Source organism: Mytilus edulis, chromosome 1, assembly GCF_963676685.1.
Source record: "Mytilus edulis chromosome 1, xbMytEdul2.2, whole genome shotgun sequence".
Taxonomy (NCBI): Eukaryota; Metazoa; Mollusca; class Bivalvia; order Mytilida; family Mytilidae; genus Mytilus; species Mytilus edulis.
Window position 1 is genome coordinate 46,252,580 of NC_092344.1, and position 23,071 is coordinate 46,275,650.

Here is a 23,071-nt window from a genome sequence, read left to right on the forward strand (position 1 = left end):
TGACGTGTCAAAAAAATAAATTATACAAATTTCTTCATAACTTTGTACAATAACAAAAAAAAATTAAAATTTAGTTTCAATTGGTAATTAATTTTCAATAAATGATCCACAAGACAAGATATAAAAAAAAAATATCTGTTTCTTCCTCCAACTATATTTTAGACATCCAACCCTAATACATTCTTATGTCTTACCAAATTTTATATCAGGAAATAAGAGCTTTGAATTGTAAGTCGACTACAAAAACTTAATTCTGCTGACTTGTTGAGATATTTAGAGGATAATAATTAAGTAAAAAGATTGACAAAACAATTGAATCTGAAAGATTAAGAAGCATTTGGATGTGTACTGTAAATTTCGATTGGAGACCAGTTTAGATAAAACAGGTGATTTTTCTCAAATTATGCTGATAATGAAACAAATAAAAAAGAAAAAGCATTTCCATTGATTTAAAAGTGATTTACTTCAGTTTTGTATTTTTCTTATCAAATTAATTTTGTATACTAGATCCATTGTTCATGCAGTATTAATGGAGTGTGTGATGTTTGAGTACCAAAAATAACACAATTTCTGCTTTAGCTTTTGAAAGATCTTGTAAGCTCAGCATCTACAAGGAATTTAAGGTTCATCATAAGGAATTGAAAAATATGGCCGTGTTTACACCTCCAAAATTACTATGAGTACAGACAAACTGGTACATCCAGGAAAATTTTAAGGCATGGCAGGAACTAGATATATAAAAGTTATATGAAGTCTACGTTTCAGAAAATTATAAACTTACCTGGATTTTGATGTTCATTTTTTTCCAGTCTGCAGAAGATAGCAAAATAAACAAACACCCGAGTTTCGTTTGATACGGTCCACTCAGTTACACAGTTTAAACCTGTTAAATCACCTATTGTTTACAGGTGTCTATTGTCCATCTATTGTCCATTTAAATCAATACTACTCACAACATTGATTATATGAGGGGAGCTTCTCAATCGTTTTCACTACTTAGTTAATTTTTGCACCTTCTGCAGGAACGAAAAAAAATGGATAGCAAAATCTAGAAAAGTTTATAATTTTCTGAAACATAAAATGCATTTAAAATTTATATATCTAGTTCCTGCCATCCCTTAAAACTGTTGCAGGTGTATAGGTTAGTCTGTACTCAGAGTAAAATTTGGGGTATAAATACGGCCATTTTAGCCAAAAGGTTATGATGAACCTTAAGAGCAACAGGTATAGATATCAATGGTGAATATATTACTCAGAAACAATAAGATAACATGGTCATAAACAGGCTTCAAAAATAAGAGTCAAAACCATTTGTCATTTTAAATGACAAATGATTTTGACTCTTATTTTTGAAGCCTGATTTTTGATGAATCATTTTTATGCTAGGTTGTAACCAATGTAGAGTGAACATTTAAAACTTGATTTGTCATATTTTTTGTTTATTGTTCTCTTTTTAAAAAAAAATGGTATTGAACTTCATGTAAAAGATTTATACGCTATTCTCCATGTCAAACTACATTCAAATCAATGTGTATAAAATAAGTTCAACTTATCTTTTGTTACCAATGCTATTACCTTCAACATTCAGTTTCATACTATCACTGTCGTCTGTAGCTTTAGATTCAGAGCTTTCACCACCTGAATCTGAAAATATATAAGAATTTATTTTGACATTTGTCAGGGAAATTTTGAAAGTAGAAACGACACTGGTTATGGAAAAGTTTTGAACATTCAGAAATTTGTAATAGCTTTTGGACAATACATGAATCATTTAAACGATGATATTCTATTCTCACCACTATATGGTGGGGAAGGCACAGTATTGGCCCATTCGGACCATGGTTGACCCGCAAAATGCGACGGACTACTGTCCAGGGTCGCCATTTTGCAGTTTTTCTTGTTGCTTTCTGCCAGTCCGACTATCACCGATGTTTTGTGACGTCAAAGATCGGGAAACTCCGTCGTTGGTCTTGGTCTTCCGCTTACGCCAACGAAAATATAGTTTGTTAAATGATGATTTTAACAATTCAAAAGTTCCTATTTTTTTACGAAGATCGAAAAATAACTCCAAATTAAAATATGAAATATAGAAATTAACAAATTAAACGAAAATGTGCCACAAATTTTTTGTATTTTATTCAAATTTGATGCTACAAGCGACGAAAATGGCAGTGAGTGATGGTTAGTCTTCTCGTGCTGCATGCTTTTCATGTTTTATAATGTTTATGAAATTAGATTGATTGATTGACTTAAATGTGTTCAATGCTAGATAGAACATAGATCCAAATTTAATATAATTCCCTCAACTAAGGATTATGTGGCCCATTTTCGAATCTTTTTTTATTTTCTGAAACACAATTTCTCAAAATGCAAATTTTTTTAAGTTATTTTATTTGAAACGAGTCGTTTCGGCCAAGCCAATGGAGCCGGTTCGGCCTTTGTTGATTCAGCTATATAATAATAGTCGTTTCATCCATTCTTCAATTATATATTAAAAGATGATTTGTTGTATTTGCTTTGGGAACAAACCCTCTATCTATGGTGTTTATACCTTTATAGAGGGTTAATCCTTCTGTATTTTTGTTAAGACTGGATTTTAAGCAAAATAGGGCAGATTAGCATTTTCTAGTTATATTGGCTATAATATAAAGCATTATATGCATCAGTTATTGCACTTTACTAAAATTGGGATGCCCAGATTTCTGCCGACAGAACTTGAAATTTACATGTATTTTATACCTATCTCACTGTACAATAGATTGTATATATACAGTCAGTTTAGCAGTAAACTGGGTATGTGCATATTAAACTAAGTACATCAATTGTTGCAGGTTACTGTCATAATAAGTAGAGACTGCCAATATACCCTATTTTGCTTTAAAACCAATCTTAACAAAAATATCCCTCTATAAAGGTATAAACACCATATAGATTATAGAGGGTTTCACCGTTTGTTCCCAACCTGATATATACCTTTTATATAAAATTTGGAATTTTTTGAAACACAATTTCTCAAAATGCATAATTTTCCTGAAAAAAAGTTGTTTAGGCCATGCCAATGGAACAGGATTGGCCTATGTCGATTTGCCTATGTAGTAATAGTCATTTCAACCATACTTCATAAATCATGTACTTCAACTATATATATATTAAAAGATATTTTGTTGTATTTGCTTTCATTTATATGCCTTTTATATATCGTAACTCTAAAAAAATTTTAACTAAATTGCACTTAAATGGTAATGATGTGCACAAAATGACATAAGCAAAGGCCAAGGGATATGGTTACGGTCTTGTTTTGAAATGATTAAATTGAATTATAAGTTGATTGGATTATTATGATACACACCCCTTGTCAATCACTTTGACACTTATTTTATTACTTAACTAATCCAATTATCTAATTAAATATACAAATGTATCTGTGTGTAATCAATTATCTTGAGTAATATAATAATTAAAATAGATGTATTCATGTATTCTCAAATCCAGTTCAATTTTATTTAGTCAAATACAGAAATCAAACCATAAACTAATTATGCTAATAGTAAATTATTAAACTAAAAACATTTTTTATAGATGATATTTTTCGGAGGAGGTTATTAATAGAAGGTGATGGAGGTGGTGACGATAAGAGAATTGCCAGCTTATTGAAAACATTTTTCCATTGGGCAAGTGAATCAGAGACCAAGGAAGAAAAGTAATCTATAGTTTTTGTAAACTAGCTTAATTTTTTTTTTTAGATTTTCATTGATACAGCTTTGTCTAATGTCCTAATATGTTTGAGAACTTATTAAATTGTATTTAGTAAATGCAATAATCAATAAATATCATAGTCATGATAGTTTTAACATGGAGCAGGAATTTTCCAACATGTTGAAAATTTCCAAATTTACAATTGTATGACAAGTTAATGCCACCTTGAAAATACAGTTTATCAAGATTTTGAACACCTACCCCTGTGCCCCAATAGGATGACATGCAATGTAACATGCACAACTTGTGGCAATGTGGTACATGTATGCAGTATGTTTGTGAGTAAGAACAGCCCCTGTATACTAAAACTGAGAATGGAAATGAAGAAAGTGTCAAAGAGACAAAAACCACACCAATGAGCAGAAAACATAAATGTGCATGAATGGCCATGATACACAGAGTTACCATAATCATAAGTCAGTGCTTTTTCTCACACCTTTTTGTTTATTTATGGTATTAGATTTGTAGAAAGAGAGATTTAAGATACTAAAGATAGCCAAAAATCAATGACAAGACATACATACTGCATTAAAGATTCATTTTACAAAATACTGAAGCAACACAAAGACGTAGAAAAAATCTGGGGTGTTTTTTTGAAGAAGTATACAGAAAATGAAATTTTGCACCATTTTTTGCCAAATGATATTCACTTTGTATGACAATATGGATTTCTGACAATGAGTTATATGCTTGTAATTAATATAATGTACCTTGGCTGTAATTAATAGATATCTCTGCTTTTGCAGTCTGAGAAAAATGTTAAATCAAATTGTAGTTTTGAGCAAATTACCAAACTGGTCGATTGGAAAAATACAACAGTATTAGTAGCACATGTGGCCTGTGTTATATGAATTTATATTTATAAACATGATAAAAAGATACTTCTGTTTGACTCTGTTCTGTAATGAATGATCATGAATCATGAATGACTTAATTTATATCAAATGTTTTTTTTTTTCAAATTGAAAAAAAACCAAAATATATAATGTAAGAATAATACATTGTATTTATATTTTTATGCCCCACCTACGATAGTAGAGTGGCATTATGTTTTCTGGTCTATGCCTCCGTTCGTCCGTCCGATTCAGGTTAAAGTTTTTGGTCAAGGTAGTTTTTGAAGAAGTTGAAGTCCAATCAACTTGAAACTTAGTACACTTGTTCCCCATGATATGATCTTTCTAATTTTAATTCCAAATTAAAGTTTTGACCCCAATTTCACGGTCCACTGAACATAGAAAATGATAGTGCGAGTGGGGCATTCGTGTACTATGGACACATTCTTGTTTATTATGTTTTCTGATTTTTTACAAAGATGAAGTGTTGGCAACTGGTTTTTTTTACAGTTGCTCCCAATCTTTTTATTAAATTTATTTTACCTTTATGTGAAAGCTGATTGGGGAGATGTACAAAACTACAAATGTATAAGTTCTTACAAATAACAAATACCCAATTTGTACAAGTTCTTACAAATAACAAATACCCGAACTATTTTCTTTTAATGAAATACATGTTCCTTTTTCAGTCATGCCCAGTATGAGAGAATGATGAAAGACCTAGCTCTGTGTGACTGTGCTGCAGGAAAATGTTTGAATGTTTTCAAGATGAATTTGAAGGAGCAATCAAATTATGAAAAATTAAGTAAAGAAATTGGTAAGATATAGAAATAGTAAAGAAACATGGTGGGATGGTGACAAGGTTACACAAGTTTTCAATTTGTATTTAAAACAAATCTGTATCAGAATCCTAAAATGAAAACAATAATAATAGTGCAATTGTAGCTGCATATATAATATAGATATTGTCTATTAGACATACAACAACTTATAGTACAGTGTAAGATGGGATGATTCTATACCCGAAGAATAAGTACTTAAAATAAGATTTCTGTAACTATTAGCATTTTGTTATTACCTTAATAAAGAATTGTTGTTATGTTATATTTTTTTTTATGCCCCATTTATTTTGCCCAATATGTTTTCTGGTCTGTGCGTCCATTTGTCTGTTCATTCGTCCGTTTGTCTGTTCTGCTTCAGGTTCAAGTTTTTGGTCAAGGTAGTTTTTGATGAAGTTGAAGTCCAATCAAATTGAAACTTAGTATACATGTTCCTTGTGATATGATCTTTCTAATTTTAATGCCAAATTAGAGTTCTGACCCCAATTTCACGGTCCACTAAACATAAAAAATGATAGTGTGAGTGGGGCATCCGTGTACTGGGGACACATTCTTGTTTGTAATGTTCATTTCACTCTTATTATGAGTAATAGGATACAATGTAACTACATTTGGTATGTGCGTACCTTGCAAGGTCCACTTGCCTGTCGGACAGTTTTCACTTGACCTTTCTTCTATTGATGTTAATTGAATAGAAAACATGCCCTAGTTCCCATTTAAAAAAAAAATTTTTTAATTAGCACAAAAGATTAGGTGATCTGCTGGAAAATACATGAAATGGGCTCTGTACACTTTTTTTTTCAGAACAAAAAATAAGTGAGGCTACAGAAAAGATTTCAGAGTGTAAAAATGAATTACAGCAAGCAAAACGAATTAGGAAAAACAGACAAGGTATGTTTTCATTTCAAATTCAGGTTTTATAAGTGTATGACAAGCACTTGCCTACAATTTGTGATAACTCTGCAACATCATTACATATCTGTTTGCTGATTACAATTGGTGTGCTATTGATGCATGTACAAGTACACCATATCTTTAGGTTTCTATACATTACTTTTTTTATCATATTGATAATAAAGGCCAAGCTTGCATTAGATATGATTTCCAAAGAATCTTTTGAAGTAGAAGCAATTTAGTCCAAATACTGGCACAGATTTAAAAGGTTCTTTCCATGATCTTAAGTATTTCCTAACAATACTACAGTTAAAAGATGTATAAAAAATAACATAAAATGTAATAACAACAAATTTTACATTTGTTGATAAAAGAAACATACCATTTTTGTAAATTTACTTCAACTTTAAGTATAATTAGAGTTGAAAAGACGTGTGCACCCAAGAAACCATTTTGAATTTGTTGAGAGTATGTATAATAGCTATATTAAAACCTCTCTCAAATTATTTTGTTATTTCTTGGCTGCATAGAAGGTTATAACAAGTCTATGGCTTCCATGAATTATTTCGATTCTAATAGGACAAATATGGTCATTAAAAAAACTGAAGTGAGGGTGGGTTTGCCGTGTGTGTGGCTGTTCTGTTTAACTCCTGGTTGGATAAAGCTGAAACATTCTAATCAGTAGCTTGCATGTGCTTAATTCTGTTCATTCTCAAACCCAACATTTGCCATTTTTAATTTACATGTTTATCTCATCAGCTACTGTCAAATACAAAGTTGACATTTTGTAACTAAAGAGCCGCCATGTTGACTTGCTGAAATAAGTAAATATGCAAATAATGCGATAGAATAGATAAAAAACAACACCTACCTCAAAAATCCATTTTAATGTATTATATGACATGTATGAATTTCCATGATTCATGTAATGGAAAAATACAGTAAAAATCTTCAGCTTGAGTGTTTTCATTTGTATGACGTCATGTTTTGAAATGAATTTATTGCGCTAAAACTAAAAGCATTAATGGACTTTCACTGATTTTTATTTTCATTGTTGATTCCTCCGAGCTCTTGTGCATTATTGTGATGCATTGGAATAAGAATAACAGTTCTGAAGTCTTTTTTTCAATTGCAATTTTTAAAACAATAAAATCGGCATAGTGTTTGCAAATAGGTTCCAATACATGTGGATTTATGTGGGATGGATATTATAACATCCATTATTATGTATATCTCTGAGTCTGCCTGAAGTAAAGATATATCGAGAATTTTATCACGGTGTTGTTTACAAAGCAAAGAACGTCATAATAGAATATGTATTAGAAAGTTAAGAGAGAAGCCAGTAATTTATTTCCATTTTAGAGTATGATGCACTGGCAAAAGTAATACAGCAACATCCAGATAGACAAGAAACAACAAAGTAAGATTGATGTCATATAAGATTGGAAAGTTTCTATGAAGAAGACTGGCTTGACTGGTCAAAAGCTAGGGATACTTTTAAAAAGTTCTTGTTTTATATATGCAAATGTATTTATATGTAGGTCTCAAATCTAGTGCGGGTTCCAAATCTATGGAAGATCTTTAAATTGCGTCACAATAAAATAACGCAATATTACATTTTCGCTGCCACAAACGATTGCGCAGCTCATAGATTTAAACACGATTCCAGATGGAGGTATTTCACTTGACAACAATTTGTGGATGGTTTAAAGGACGATGTGACCTATCATTAAGAAGTGGAACATAATGTGTTGTACTTGGCAAAACCTGTGATGAACAAGCTAGGGCATCACTTTTTTTTAGTACCACATATTTTAATGTCTATAGCTGCCAAAGTTTATTAAGTGAAAGAAAAAAATTAACGGATACCTATTTCATTTAAATTGTCGCCAAATAAAAAAAATGTATTTTTAGCAATGAAATAATGTGCTATGCGCAATACCGAGCTGTTGTGCAATACTGTCCATTTTATTTCATTTAAAAAAAAAAATGGCTTCTTGTTTGTTAAGGGACTTAATAGTTGGTTTATTGAATGAATAAAATAGGTACCATGATTATATATATTTTTTTATTTTAACAGGGTACATCATTTCAATCTTGAAGTCTGTATTGAGATATATGAATTTATCATTAATTTTTATACGACCGCAAAAATTTTAATTTTTTGGTCGTATATTGCTATCAGGTTGGCGTCGTCGTTGTCGTCCGAATACTTTTAGTTTTCGCACTCTAACTTTAGTAAAAGTGAATAGAAATCAATGAAATTTTAACACAAGGTTTATGACCACAAAAGGAAGGTTGGGATTGATTTTGGGAGTTTTGGTCCCAACATTTTAGGAAATAAGGGCCAAAAAAGGTCCCAAATAAGCATTATTCTTGGTTTTCGCACAATAACTTTAGTATAAGTAAATAGAAATCTATGAAATTTAAACACAAGGTTTATGACCATCAAAGGAAGGTTGGGTTTGATTTTGGGAGTTTTGGTCCTAACAGTTTAGGAATAAGGGGCCCAAAGGGTCCAAAATTGAACTTTGTGTGATTTCATCAAAAATTGAATAATTGGGGTTATTTGATATGCCGAATCTAACTATGTATGTAGATTCTTAATTTTTGGTCCCGTTTTCAAATTGGTCTACATTAAGGTCCAAAGGGTCCAAAATTAAACTTAGTTTGATTTTAACAAAAATTGAATCCTTGGGGTTCTTTGATATGCTGAATTTAAAAATGTACTTAGATTTTTAATTATTGGCCTAGTTTTCAAGTTGGTCCAAATGGGGGTCCAAAATTAAACTTTGTTTGATGTCATCAAAAATTGAATAAATGGGTTCTTTGATATGCCAAATCTATCTGTGTATGTAGATTCTTAATTTTTGGTCCAGTTTTCAAATTGGTCTACATTAAGGTCCAAAGGGTCCAAAATTAAACTAAGTTTGATTTTAACAAAAATTAAATTCTTGGGCTTATTTGATATGCTTTATCTAAATATGTACTTTGATTTTTGATTATGGGCCCAGTTTTCAAGTTGGTCCAAATCAGGATTCCATATCAAGTATTGTGCAATAGCAAGAAATTTTCAATTGCACAGTATTGCACAATAGCAAGAAATATCTAATTGCACAATATTGTGCAATAGCAATTAATTTTCAATTAGAGTTATCTTTCTTTGTATAGAATAGTAGTTGATAATATATGTTGGAAATTTGCCAGACATGACTATGATGTCATTTTCTATTTTTATTTGCCAATAACTTTATGTAAATAACTTCATTGGAAATTTGCCAATATAAAATGTTGCTGATGAAGCTTTTTTTCCTTATCTTATCTAAAATGTTTTTAGATAATGTATGTTGGACATTTGCCAGACATGACTATGATGTCATTTTCTATTTTTATTTGCCAATAACTTTATGTAAATAACTTCATTGGAAATTTGCCAATATAAAATGTTGCTGATGAAGTTTTTTTTATTGTTTTATACAATAAACAATGTATATTTACTTTTACTACCAACCAATCTTTACCATTCAGTGATAACAAGCACTTTATTTTACATTTTAATATTTTATGATGTATTTAAAAGAGTAGTTATTGTTGCAAACTCCATTAGAAATTTGAATTGATATCAGTTTTGGAAAAAGGGAAACAGGGATGTGAAAAAAAAGGGGGGGGGTTTAAATTTTTCTCATTTCAGATTTCATAAATAAAAAGAAAATTTCTTCAAACATTTTTTTGAGAGGATTAATATTCAACAGCATAGTGAATTGCTCAAAGGCAAAACAAAACTTTAATTTTAGATTTAAAAAGTTTGAAGAAGAAATCTTTAATTGATTTGTAAAATCTTGACATTTGTTTTGTTTAAAAAAAAACCATGTAATGTCAAAAATTTGATCACAATCCAAATTCAGAGCTGTATCACGCTTGAATGTTTTGTCCATACTTGCCCCAACTGTTCAGGGTTCGACCTCTGCGGTAGTATAAAGCTGTGCCCTGCGGAGCACCTGGTTACATTTATTTTTGTTACCATCACAAATTTTGTTGACCATTATGGAATGTTTATTACACAAATGGTTCTACACATGTTTTACATTTCCACTTGTTTAAGACATGTCAATGGTCTTATATCTGGGAACAGTATATCAATATATATGTTCCTGCTTATATGTACTGCATTGCCATTTGCACAAAATATGCCATACATTTAGAAACAACAAAAACCCGCCTTAGATTAGGAAGTTACAAAACTTGCCATAGATTAGGATTGTAAAAAATCTGCCATAGATTTGGGATGTCATGACATCACATTGCCATCAATTAGGAATCTGCCATAGATTTGGAACCCACCATAGATTTGAGTCCTATATTTATTCGATATTTGTAATTTCTCATATGAGCTAGTTAATAAACAGTAATATTATATTACATGAGGCTGCATATAACATGTATAAGATGAGAAATTATAGTTCATGCAATTTTTGATTTTCTTTATTATAAAGTAATGTGAAAACAGAAGGTTAATTAGATGCTATGTATTTTTAAAAAAAGAGAAAGCTGAAGTGGTCACTAAGTACACTAATGGGTTTAAGAAAATAAAGTAACCCAAATATTTGTCAATTTACAAGAAACATCCAGCCTAATGTTGTGGCTTGTGGTAATGAGGGCGATAAATGTGCAGTTGTTCATCTGTTTGAAAAAATTATCTAGGCTGATTATGTGGCAAAAGATAAAAAAAAAAAATAGTATCCAATGAGGATAATTGTCCATCCAACTGTTCTACTTAAAATGATTATCTGGCTTGAATTTGTTATCGACCATGCAAGGGCTGTATAGCCAGTCAAGGTCGTTAAAAACTTCCATTTGTTGAATTTGTTGCTTGTGTCAGATAATGAATGTGATTTTCAGTAACCATGTTGAATTATTGTTAATAATTTTATTTATATACATGTTTTAAACAAATTACAATGATGAATTGAATCAATAAGTATTATATATCATGCAGAAACTTTGTGTTTTATTTGTAGAGAGTTTGTTTTATGTTGTAATAATGTCAGTTCAAACCCAGAGTTCTTGAAAAGTAGTGGTCCTAAGGATTTGACCACAAAAAATTGCAAATGACTGGCACAATTTTAGTATTTTGCAATATAAATGATAGTGATAACCAGTATATTTTCCTCAAGGACCACCAGGGGATAAAAGATTTCAATAACTCTTCAAACCATTACTGTTTCAACTATAAGAGTGTGCTTTATTGTACTATCATTTGTATTTTATTATTTTAGGCAGCTTCAAGTTATAGACAAGGAGGTGACCAGTTTGGAAGAAAAGAAAAAGAGTCTTGAGCAGAAGGTAATATTTTAACATTGTAGTACAGTATAAGTACAAACTAAATGAAAAAAAAAGAAAATTGTGTATTAAACTACAGTATATAAAACTCATGAAGATTTTGAATTATTGTTCATATTACATATTATTTACTCAAGAATTCCAATTAAATGAAAAGTTAAGTACTTAAAAAGAGAGATCAAATATTAAAGATTAAAAGCAAGCTTTTCCTTTCAATTAATAGAATTCAGAGAAATTTGAATAAATTCAAGTTTGTGGAGTCAAAAACTTGGACAATTTTTGTACTTCATTCATTTAGTTTTCTTTTTTCCAAGTATAAAATTATCAGGATATAAATCCTTAAAATTCCAACACTGACCCTTAAAAGTTTCCTGTCCTTTAATACATTTTATCACCAAGTTTGTTTCCGAACAGAGCAGGAATTGCTTAGTCTTCTGGAGCATCCCGTCTATGTTCGATGGGATTTCTTTTGCTCATTTGTTAGGTTATCTGTATAATGTTTTGTTTAATATTGTTTTTTTTTTTAACCATATCTTGTCTCCTTTTTTTTCTATTTAACCTCTTATATTGCAATATGCTGTAACAGTCTCTTCGACTGTTGTCTGCTCTTTAGTTGAGTTGTCTCTTTGACACATTCACCATTTCCATTCTAAATTTTATCTATTGATGAAACTTTACAAAGTTGTAGAATACTACCTAAAGATTTGCTTAAAGGAATATAACCCTGATCCCTTATGTTAAAGGGTGAAGTTATTGAATTTACTTACTTGAATAAATAGTATAGTATTGTAAGGAAAGGTAGCCTGTTGTGAGTTTACTCTCAATTAACCCATCATAGCTGGGAACAGTATACCTAACAGGAAATGAATTTGATACGCTTTTCAGTATAAAATTTTAAAAATCTCTGACTCCCAGAGACTTCCCGAGATTTGTGGATTTTGGTAGCGTCTGACTGAAAAACTATTGGAACTGCTCAATAAATAAACCACATAACTCTATAAACATAAATAAATACAAGTTTTATCATTTAGAGGATATATTTTGTCACATAAAATTACTAAAATAAGTTTGATTTATTTGATGTGAAGTGTTTTATAATAGTTTTGGAATTTGTAAATCATCGCGGCAATGGCTGCCATTTTTTTTATCACCTTGTTTGCATTTTGCACAGTTCTGTGATGAACTGCTTGCGATTTTAACAAATTTGTAGTGACAGAATACAAGTTTAATACACTAGCATCACTATAAAACTAGTTTGAATGACATTTTGTTGATATTATTAGAAATTTTTAGGATAATAGTGAGTCCGTTTTAAACACATGTCTGTTTCCGTATTGTATCTTTATTTACGATGGCACAACAATAAAATCGACTACAATCAGGTAGTGTCAAGTCCTGTCAATATATATGTTCCTGATCATAGATACCAGGATTAAAATTTCGTACTTCAGACTTCAAAAGACTCATCAATCATCAATACAAAAATTTGCTTAAAGGCGAAAAAAGTATGGAGTTAAAGAGCATTGAGGACTTGACATTCTCAAAGGTTTTGCCAAATACAGATATGGTTATCTATTCCTGTGGTAGGAAATCTTTAATTTTTCCAATTAAACAATTCAAAGTTTTGTAAACAATGGAATTTATAGCAGTATTTACTCTTTATACATGTATAGGACAAATTTAAATATTTGTGTCTCTTTTGATATCAATATTTACTTGAAATTTTGCAGCTTGGTATGAGAAGAAAACAATTCCATGTGTTAATAGCAGCCATTCATGAGTTACAGCAGATATTAGATGGTAACTTTTATTTATTCTTAAAATAAATATATATACTTTATTCTAGTAACTGTTGTAGTCCTTTTATTCATGAATTGCCATTTTTTTTTGCTTCATTTTTATCAATGCTCAATTCATTGTTTTGTCACTGTTCACAACAAGTAAAGACTAAACATGCTCTTTTAGCTCACCTGACTAGTGGGCTGGTGATACTTTTTGTTAGAAAACAAAAGACAACTATTGTAATAGAACAAGATAGATATTGTATTTGAATATAAAAAAAGAAATACAAGCAGAAGTGGTGTGGACATCATTGATACAACAACAGAATAAAACAAAAAAAGGACAAGTAGAAGTTGACGTATGGTATTTGAGATTAAACTGAATAAATTTTCCACAATAACTCAAGTACAATTTTTATTTAGTAAAAAAGGTATTTAAATTTTTTGTTTATATTATTGAAATATTTTTCAGCTGATGAAATTGATGATATCAAGGATGACATTATGGATACAAGCTGAAAATATGACATGATATCTGAACTTATTTTTGCTGAGGACCAGTCCATTGTGTCAACTGTATAACATATGATAAGATGACATTTATCAATGTTATTATGACAGCTTAGATGACAGTGATGTTAATCATTTGACAGTTAAACAAAGGACTTTATATATTGTAAATAAGAGAACTCTCACAAAGAAATATCATTCCTCAATTATGATTTATTTGTTCTGTGAAACAATCTTTATTCATTGATACCATTTTTTGAAATACAATTCATAATTCAAATATATATCAGTGTTCTCCCCAGAAAATTTGGATAGCATCACATTTTGCGTAAATAAAAATAACTGTATTTTTTTTTATTTCGTTTGTCGCGTCGCGTTGATGCTCTATTTTTTTAATATGTTTTAGTTTATATTGTTCAATTCATAACTGAGAATACAATTAAACTATAACCACAAAAACAGTTGTTTCAGTTTATGTTTTCTTTATAGAATTATTTTTTTCCTCTTGTGCCAAATAAAAATAAATAATTATGTGGTTTCAGTTACCCAACAATAAGTCAAATGAATGAATGGTTCATTATAGATCAACCTGTATATACAAAACTAAATAACTAGTACACAAAATTAACTATTTTTTATAGTATATCAAGTAAAGATAAAGTAGCAAAAGTAGCAAAAAAAAATCAATTAAAAAACTTTTTTTTATCATGTTTATGAAATTCATTGTTTCATGGCACTTAATGAATTAGTTCCAGTTGTTTCTTATTTTTACATTAAAATGATATGTATTTTTAACAAAGTTATCTAACAAATAGTCTGTTAAGAGTAGTTTTCTCTCTTGGTATATTTTTTCTGTCTACTGTCCATCTGTTGTCTTATCGTGAAAATGCGGATTTTTGTCATATCTGGTCCGGTTCCGATCAGTTTACACAAAAATGTGCAATGGCGGCCGTAGAAAAATTTACGAAAATTAGTCCGAGAATTAACATTGTTTGACAAGAGATTGTGAATGAATAAGACGCTTTTAATGCATTAAATGGATTAAACATAAACTTAAGCCAATTTTATGATAACTTTTTAAAGAAGTATTAAACTTATTTTAGCTCTAAACCAAAATTCTCGCTCTCGTATTACCGGAAGAGAAAGGAAGTAATTTTTGGAGAGTTGCACAAATAAACGACCTTTTTAAAAAAAAAAAAAAATCGTTTCAATCTTTGAAGTTTCGTAATACAAAACTTAGATTTCGAATTGTTTTGTGATAGCATTTTTCCATGTCGAAATTGGTTATTGCAGACACGTGGTATTAGTCGTGTATCAAGTGTCAGCTTGGGATATTCGCATCCAAACAGTTATCACCCTGAGGGCAATTAACACCTAGCTATTTAATCTCTTAATTGCCTTTAGTGTCCGACTTAAAGGGATTACAATTAAAGGTGATATAATTTTTATGATCATAATCGATAATAGATGAAAGTTTAAAATTGAGGACAAGTAAAATAGCATCTTCATAATAATTATAGCGTCGCGGTAATAATTATAGCGTCGCGGGAATTATTATAGCATCACGGTGAAAAAATATAGCGTCGCAGTACCGCGACGCTAAAATGGCCTGGGGAGAACACTGTATATAATGTATTGAATCATTGTAATGTGTTCCTCTCTCTCAGACCTATTCAGTTGTACTTGTTATAAAAATAAGAAGATGTGGTATGATTGCCAATGAGACAACTATGTATTTTGAGCTTATTTTCGTGTTTACAAGTCAATACACAGGTATGATGAGTGACATGGAAATCAGACAGTGTCTATAGGATTTTTATGTCCAACTTTTGGGCATTATATTTTCTGGTCTGTGCATCTGTCTGTCTGTTCGTTCGTTTGTCCCGCTTCAGGTTAAAGTTTTTGGTGAAGGTAGTTTTTGATGAAATTGAAGTCCAATCAATTGAAACTTAGTACACATGTTCCCTATGATATGATGTTTCTAATTTTAATGCCAAATTAGAGTTTTTACCCCATTTTCAAGGCCAACTGAACATAGAAAATGGTAGTGCGGATGGGGCTTCTGTGTACTAGGGACACATTCTTGTTATAAGGTGTGGCTGTCCATCTGTAAGAGTTTGCCTGACCATATAAAAAAGAAGATGTGGTATGATTGCCAATGAGACAACTGTCCACAAGATACCAAGATGACACAGACATTAACAACTATAGGTCACCGAGCGGCCTTCAACAATGAGCAAAGACAATCCGCATAGTTAGCTATAAAAAGCCCCGATAAGACAATGTAAAACAATTCAAACGAGAAAACTAACGGCCTTATTTATATATTTACTGGTTTTTGCTGAGCCTGCAACTTTTGTTGCAGAAAGATCAACATAGGGATAGTGATCAGGCAGCAGCATCTGCAGCGTTAACTAACTTCTTAAAAGCTTTATATATTAGAAGGTTGAAAACCTGGATGCCTTATACTTTGTATATACATGCCTTATGTTGGGAAGTTTCCTTCTGTCACATGTCCATTGTCCTTGACCTCATTTTCATGGTTCTGTGACTACTTAAAAAAAAGCTAACATTTTTATGCCCCACCTACGATAGTTTGTCTGTCTGTCTGAATGTCCGTTTGTCCCGCTTCAGGTTAAAGTTTTTGATCAAGGTAGTTTTTGATGAAGTTGCGTCCAATCAACTTGAGACTTAGTACACATGTTCCCTATGATATGATCTTTCTAATTATTATGCCAAATAAGAGTTTTTACCCCAATTTCACGGTCCACTAAACATAGAAAACTTGACCTGGACCTCATTTCATGGATTAGTGAACAAGGTGTAGTTTTTTGGGTCACGTCCATATGTCAGATACTATAAGCAATAGATCTACTATATTTGGCATATATGGAATGATTGTAAGATGTACATGTCCAACAGGCAGTGTTATTTGACAGTGGTTAAAGTTAAGTTTTTTGAGTTTTGGTTTTTTTTCTCATACTATATGCAATAGGTCAACTATATTTGGTGTATGGAAATATTTTATGATGTACATGTCAGCCTAGCAGGTTTCATTTGAACTTGACCTCATTTTCATGGTTCATTGCTCAGTGTTAAGTTTTTGTGTCTTTGTCTGTTTTTCTTAAACTATAAGTATTGGGTCAACTTTTTTTGTTGAATGGGAGGATCATAAGCTATACATGTCTGCCTGGCATGCATGGTTCATTTGACCTTAACCTCATTTTCAAGGTTCATTATGACCTTTTTTTTTGTTAAGTCTGTTTCTTAGAAACTATAAGCATGATAAGCAATAAGTCAACTATATTTGTTGTATTGAATGATTCTAAGGTGTACATGTATTTCTTGTAAGGTTAATATGGCTTGACAATTTTCTTGGATCATATTATGTTTATGTGGTAGTTGTTGTAAAGGCTGTAAAGCTTTATATTTAGGACTATCAATAAAATATCTATGGTTAGTATAAAAGAAGGAAAGACATATCAGTGTGTGCAATCTTGTTTTTTATGAGCTATGTTTTTATGATTATCTTTTCAGTTTCTTATTTACCTTTGTTTTGTCAACTTTTACTGTTTAAAAGTGTGTATGCATTCTTGAGCTCGTTTGCATGGTTCATTGATTCAAATTGACCTTAACTTCTTTTCCATGGTACATTGATTTTCATCGACCTTGAGCTTGTTTTCATGGCACATTAATTCATATTGAGTATAGATATTATTACAGTTTCTGTAAATTTCTGTAAAAAAAGGCAGGTTAAACTAATAAAAAAAAAGCGTGAAAATTAAAAAATTCAAATGGTAGCTCCCTAATTGCAAAAGTATTATTTGTATTGTTTTGTTTTTATACGACTGCAAATACTTTTGTGGGATAGTATAATGGTATGATGTCCTCGTCTGAAGACACATTGGTTTCTGGACAATAACTTTAGTTTGAGTGAATGGATCCCTATGAATTTTTATTTAAGAAGGTTCAATACCACAAAAGGAAGGTTGGGATTGAGTTTGGGGTTTGGGGTTATTATTCCATGGGGGGGGGGGGGGTCAAAAAGTTAGGGTGGATTTCCCCAATTTTTATAAGGGATTCATATTTTTTCAAAACAAAAATTTCTTCAAATTTTTGAAAAGTTTTAAGAAGAAATCTTCAATAGCGCAACAGATTTGTAAGGTCTTTGACCAAATTTATTGTATCAGAAACCTTTATTATGTCAAAATATTTGATCACAATTCAAATTCAGACAGTATCAGGCTTGAATATTGTGTCCAAGTTTGACCCAACTGTTCAGGGTTCGAACTCTGCTGTCGTATCAGGCTGCGCTCAGCGAAGCAGTTTATTAGTTGTGTAATATGCATGTGTTGCACCTTTATATTCATCTGGATTTATGTCAGTGAACATAGTCAATGTTTTGTGCATCACTGAGCACTCTTTTTATTGCGTATTTCTCGATGTGCAGTTAGTTTCTATTTTGTTTAATATCATTAAGTGTTTGGTGTTTAACATTAATGTTGCTCACATTTTCAAAAATCTTTTCAATGTGGAGTTTTTTGGCAAAGAAAAACACCAACAGAGACAACTTGAGACCGTAGCTAAACTAACTTAAAATGATGAAGGTGTCACCATGCATCTAAGTAACAAAAATGTCTTGTCAATGAGACATCCTGAGGTCAACATCTTTAAAAAACCATAAGGAGTCTACTGTTTTACCTCCATCTGTCTGTCTGTTAGTCAGTCTGTCGTACCGTCCTATCAATATTTTCATCGTATCATTTTCAATAACAACATGACAAGGATTTCTGAAATATTGTTTCAGGGATTATATAAGTCAGATATACTGTGTGTTGAGTTTTCAGATTCATCACTCAACAACTTCCTGTTTACCGAACACTTACTGAAATGTTTGACAGTATACCCAAGGCCTCCACACAAGACTTGTGCCTGGGCGCATTGCATTTGCGCCAATTTTTGAAAATTACAATCTTTCATTTGGGCCACAAGGTTATATTTCATTTGCGCCAAAAAATAAAAATTTCATTTGCGCCATTTTACAGGTACCCCAAATAAATAAAATGTTGCAAAGCCAGTATTACAACTGAAATGGATTGCAGTTCATGAAAAACTAACTATATTTTTATCAATATGGCATGAACTTGAGAGAAGGAATTTTCCAGACATGAATACACCAGGGCCATCGCTTACAAGTTGCCAACTAAGACGTATTACTTTACAATAGTCACGGTATCATGCTTAGAATAACTCCAGTGTAAACTGTTTTCTTTCATGTTTCATATTAGGTGTTATGATCACGTTTATTTATAACAGAACTGTGTTTCATTAAGATTTATAAAAACTTTTATTTTCAAATTATTTAAATTTATGTTTAATACTATTTACCTGTAATATTGGCGCAATTGAAGGTTTTATTTTGGCGAAAATAAAATATTGTTTGTGGCGCAAATGAAAGATTTGTTTTACTCAAATGAAATGTCAATTGGCGCAAAAGCAAAGCACCGTTGTGCCTAACCTAGAAACTCAAATTAATTACTCTATGATGTCTTTACCCTGACGTTTCTCAATTTTAGGTGTTAGTAAGAAGAGCTATATAACCAATCCTTTCCAAAGAATCATCAGAACTTGTTTCAACTCTTATAGTGCTAACAACTACATATTCTTTATAAATCATGAAAGCTAAAGAACAAATGAGAAACCTAAACAAGAGGTATAAATTGGTTGAGATTGTCCAATTGAACTACTCTTTGCACGCACTTCAAAAGAGGTACAGCAGAGTCAAGACTGACAACAACAAGTCTTTCAGATAATCGCTACGTCTACGCATAGCAGTTATTGATGGAATGCGCAACATGCACTACGACTACGCTCACCAGAAAGCAGAATCCGTGTCTAAACTAGAAACTCAAATTAATTACTCTATGATGTCATTACCCTGACGTTTCTCAATTTCAGGTGTCACTAGAAGAGCTATATAACCAATCCTTTCCAAAGAATCATCAGAACTTGTTTCAACTCTTATAGTGCTAACAACTACTACATATTCTTTATTAATCATGAAAGCTAAAGTACAAATGAGAAACCTCAACAAGAGAACCAAATTGGTTGAGAGTGAACGTCGATTCAAGAGAGCCTGTGAACAGATTGTCCATTTGAACTACTCTTTAGACGCACTTCAAAAGAGGTACAACAGAGCCAAGACTGACAACAACAAGTCTTTCAGATGGAATGCGCAACATGTACTACGACTACGCTCACCAGAAAGCAGAATCCGTAGCCGAACTGAGACAAGAACTGTTTGGTGAAGTTGTCGACATTATTTCAGAAGATTCTTCAGCAGACATTGAGATGTATGACTAGAGGAAAAGCACCAGACTTCTTCAAAAAACGGTTCTTTTCAGAGCCACACACATTTTTCAAAAAGAATCTGAATTTGTTGTCATTAGTTTAGTTTATCTATAGTTCTGTTTCCATATATTATAACTGCAGCCCTTTTCCTTCCCGACTGAAAAAAAACCCCAACAAAAATACCAAAAAAAAAAGAGGCTTAAATCCATAACTTTTCTATAAAAAAATGAATGCGTACACCTTATCTTGAAGTGCAACAGGCTATTTTATAAGAAATTGCGTACACCTTATTTTTGTAGCAGGCTTCAAATTTCGAACGTGTTTTTTGGGGGTTAATTTTCAAGTTTGAAAAATAAATAAATCAATGAACTTGGCATAAAATAATGATGAAAGTAATGTTTCGAACAAAATCCCCTCTCTCAATTAACGCAATAAAATCCTTCATAAATTTACAATGAAGGAAAGAAGGGGAAAAAAAACAAAGTAGAGACGGCAGAAAAGAAGAGAGAAAAAAACGTGTTTCTTTGTGTATCGTTTTTCTTGCAATAATTCATTCCGTTTATTTTTCATTAATTTTTCAAATGAAATAATTTTTTAGTTGAAATAAAAATAATTGCAATACACGAACTATATTTATTAAATTATAAGATGATTTAATCAACTTCATGATTGGATTACAATAAATCATGATTAATAGACAAAGATGTTTGACAATACACACAAGCCCACGACACGAGACTGTTTTGACAATGGACTCGTGCCTAAACTAGAAACTCAAATTAATTACTCTATGATGTCATTACCCTGACGTTTCTCAATTTCAGGTGTCACTAGAAGAGCTATATAACCAATCCTTTCCAAAGAATCATCAGAACTTGTTTCAACTCTTATAGTGCTAACAACTACTACATATTCTTTATTAATCATGAAAGCTAAAGTACAAATGAGAAACCTCAACAAGAGGACCAAATTGGTTGAGAGCGAACGTCGATTCAAGAGAGCCTGTGAACAGATTGTCCAATTGAACTACTCTTTAGACGCACTTCAAAAGAGGTACAACAGAGCCAAGACTGACAACAACAAGTCTTTCAGATACTCGCTACGTCTACGCATAGCAGTTGTTGATGGAATGCGCAACATGTACTACGACTACGCTCACCAGAAAGCAGAATCCGTAGCCGAACTGAGACAAGAACTGTTTGGTGAAGTTGTCGACATTATTTCAGAAGATTCTTCAGCAGACATTGAGATGTATGACTAGAGGAAAAGCACCAGACTTCTTAAAAAAAACGGTTCTTTTCAGAGCCACACACATTTTTCAAAAAGAATCTGAATTTGTTGTCATTAGTTTAGTTTATCTATAGTTCTGTTTCCATATATTAAAACTGCAGCCCTTTTCCTTCCCGACTGAAAAAAAAAAAACAACAAAAATACCAAAAAAAAAAAGGCTTAAATCCATAACTTTTCTATAAAAAAATGAATGCGTACACCTTATCTTGAAGTGCAACAGGCTATTTTATAAGAAATTGCGTACACCTTATTTTTGTAGCAGGCTTCAAATTTCGAACGTGTTTTTTGGGGGTTAATTTTCAAGTTTGAAAAATAAATAAATCAATGAACTTGGCATAAAATAATGATGAAAGTAATGTTTCGAACAAAATCCCCTCTCTCATAAAAGACTTAACTATTTTCGATATCTAACAAATTAACGCAATAAAATCCTTCATAAATTTACAATGAAGGAAAGAAGGGGGAAAAAACAAAGTAGAGACGGCAGAAAAGAAGAGAGAAAAAAACGTGTTTCTTTGTGTATCGTTTTTCTTGCAATAATTCATTCCGTTTATTTTTCATTAATTTTTCAAATGAAATAATTTTTTAGTTGAAATAAAAATAATTGCAATACACGAACTATATTTATTAAATTATAAGATGATTTAATCAACTTCATGATTGGATTACAATAAATCATGATTAATAGACAAAGATGTTTGACAATACACACAAGCCCACGACACGAGACTGTTTTGACAATGGACTCGTGCCTAAACTAGAAACTCAAATTAATTACTCTATGATGTCATTACCCTGACGTTTCTCAATTTCAGGTGTCACTAGAAGAGCTATATAACCAATCCTTTCCAAAGAATCATCAGAACTTGTTTCAACTCTTATAGTGCTAACAACTACTACATATTCTTTATTAATCATGAAAGCTAAAGTACAAATGAGAAACCTCAACAAGAGGACCAAATTGGTTGAGAGCGAACGTCGATTCAAGAGAGCCTGTGAACAGATTGTCCAATTGAACTACTCTTTAGACGCACTTCAAAAGAGGTACAACAGAGCCAAGACTGACAACAACAAGTCTTTCAGATACTCGCTACGTCTACGCATAGCAGTTGTTGATGGAATGCGCAACATGTACTACGACTACGCTCACCAGAAAGCAGAATCCGTAGCCGAACTGAGACAAGAACTGTTTGGTGAAGTTGTCGACATTATTTCAGAAGATTCTTCAGCAGACATTGAGATGTATGACTAGAGGAAAAGCACCAGACTTCTTCAAAAAACGGTTCTTTTCAGAGCCACACACATTTTTCAAAAAGAATCTGAATTTGTTGTCATTAGTTTAGTTTATCTATAGTTCTGTTTCCATATATTAAAACTGCAGCCCTTTTCCTTCCCGACTGAAAAAAAAAAAAAACAACAAAAATACCAAAAAAAAAAGAGGCTTAAATCCATAACTTTTCTATAAAAAAATGAATGC

The 23,071-nt window shown here is 31.5% G+C and overlaps 2 protein-coding genes across 4 annotated transcripts in view; one reads left to right on the forward strand and one right to left on the reverse strand.

Moving 5' to 3' along the window:
- The window catches only part of LOC139483402 (serine-rich adhesin for platelets-like), a 17,699-nt gene extending 15,775 nt beyond the window's left edge, over positions 1-1,924 (reverse strand). The window contains exons 1-2 of the mRNA XM_071267424.1: positions 1,797-1,924; positions 1,576-1,644 (exon numbers count right to left, since the gene is read on the reverse strand). Coding sequence (XP_071123525.1) covers positions 1,576-1,644; positions 1,797-1,884 — 157 coding nt within the window. The 5' untranslated portion in view covers positions 1,885-1,924. The remainder of the gene's footprint in view (positions 1-1,575; positions 1,645-1,796) is intronic.
- On the forward strand, positions 1,914-14,237 carry LOC139483412 (THO complex subunit 7 homolog). 3 transcript variants are annotated; one of them, XM_071267435.1, is made up of 8 exons: positions 1,914-2,001; positions 3,580-3,700; positions 5,279-5,406; positions 6,233-6,319; positions 7,685-7,742; positions 11,599-11,665; positions 13,393-13,462; positions 13,916-14,237. In XM_071267435.1, exons 1-8 carry the CDS (start codon positions 1,929-1,931, stop codon positions 13,960-13,962), a joined length of 651 nt encoding a protein of 216 aa, XP_071123536.1. In that variant the 5' UTR covers positions 1,914-1,928; the 3' UTR covers positions 13,963-14,237. The 3 variants fall into 3 exon arrangements, with proteins under 3 accessions (XP_071123536.1, XP_071123549.1, XP_071123544.1); XM_071267448.1 differs by lacking the exon at positions 1,914-2,001 and adding an exon at positions 2,032-2,181; XM_071267443.1 differs by lacking the exon at positions 1,914-2,001 and adding an exon at positions 3,003-3,129.
- The last annotated feature ends 8,834 nt before the right edge of the window (positions 14,238-23,071 follow it).

Excerpts from the sequence above, each read along its gene's own strand:
- LOC139483412 (XM_071267443.1), top strand. The coding sequence starts at position 3,018 with ATGCATAATTTTCCTGAAAAAAAGTTGTTTAGGCCATGCCAATGGAAC. Across the intron at positions 3,130-3,579 it reads AACCATACTTCATAAATCAT|ATGATATTTTTCGGAGGAGG; the intron begins GTACTTCAACTA and ends CATTTTTTATAG. Across the intron at positions 6,320-7,684 it reads AATTAGGAAAAACAGACAAG|AGTATGATGCACTGGCAAAA; the intron begins GTATGTTTTCAT and ends TTTCCATTTTAG.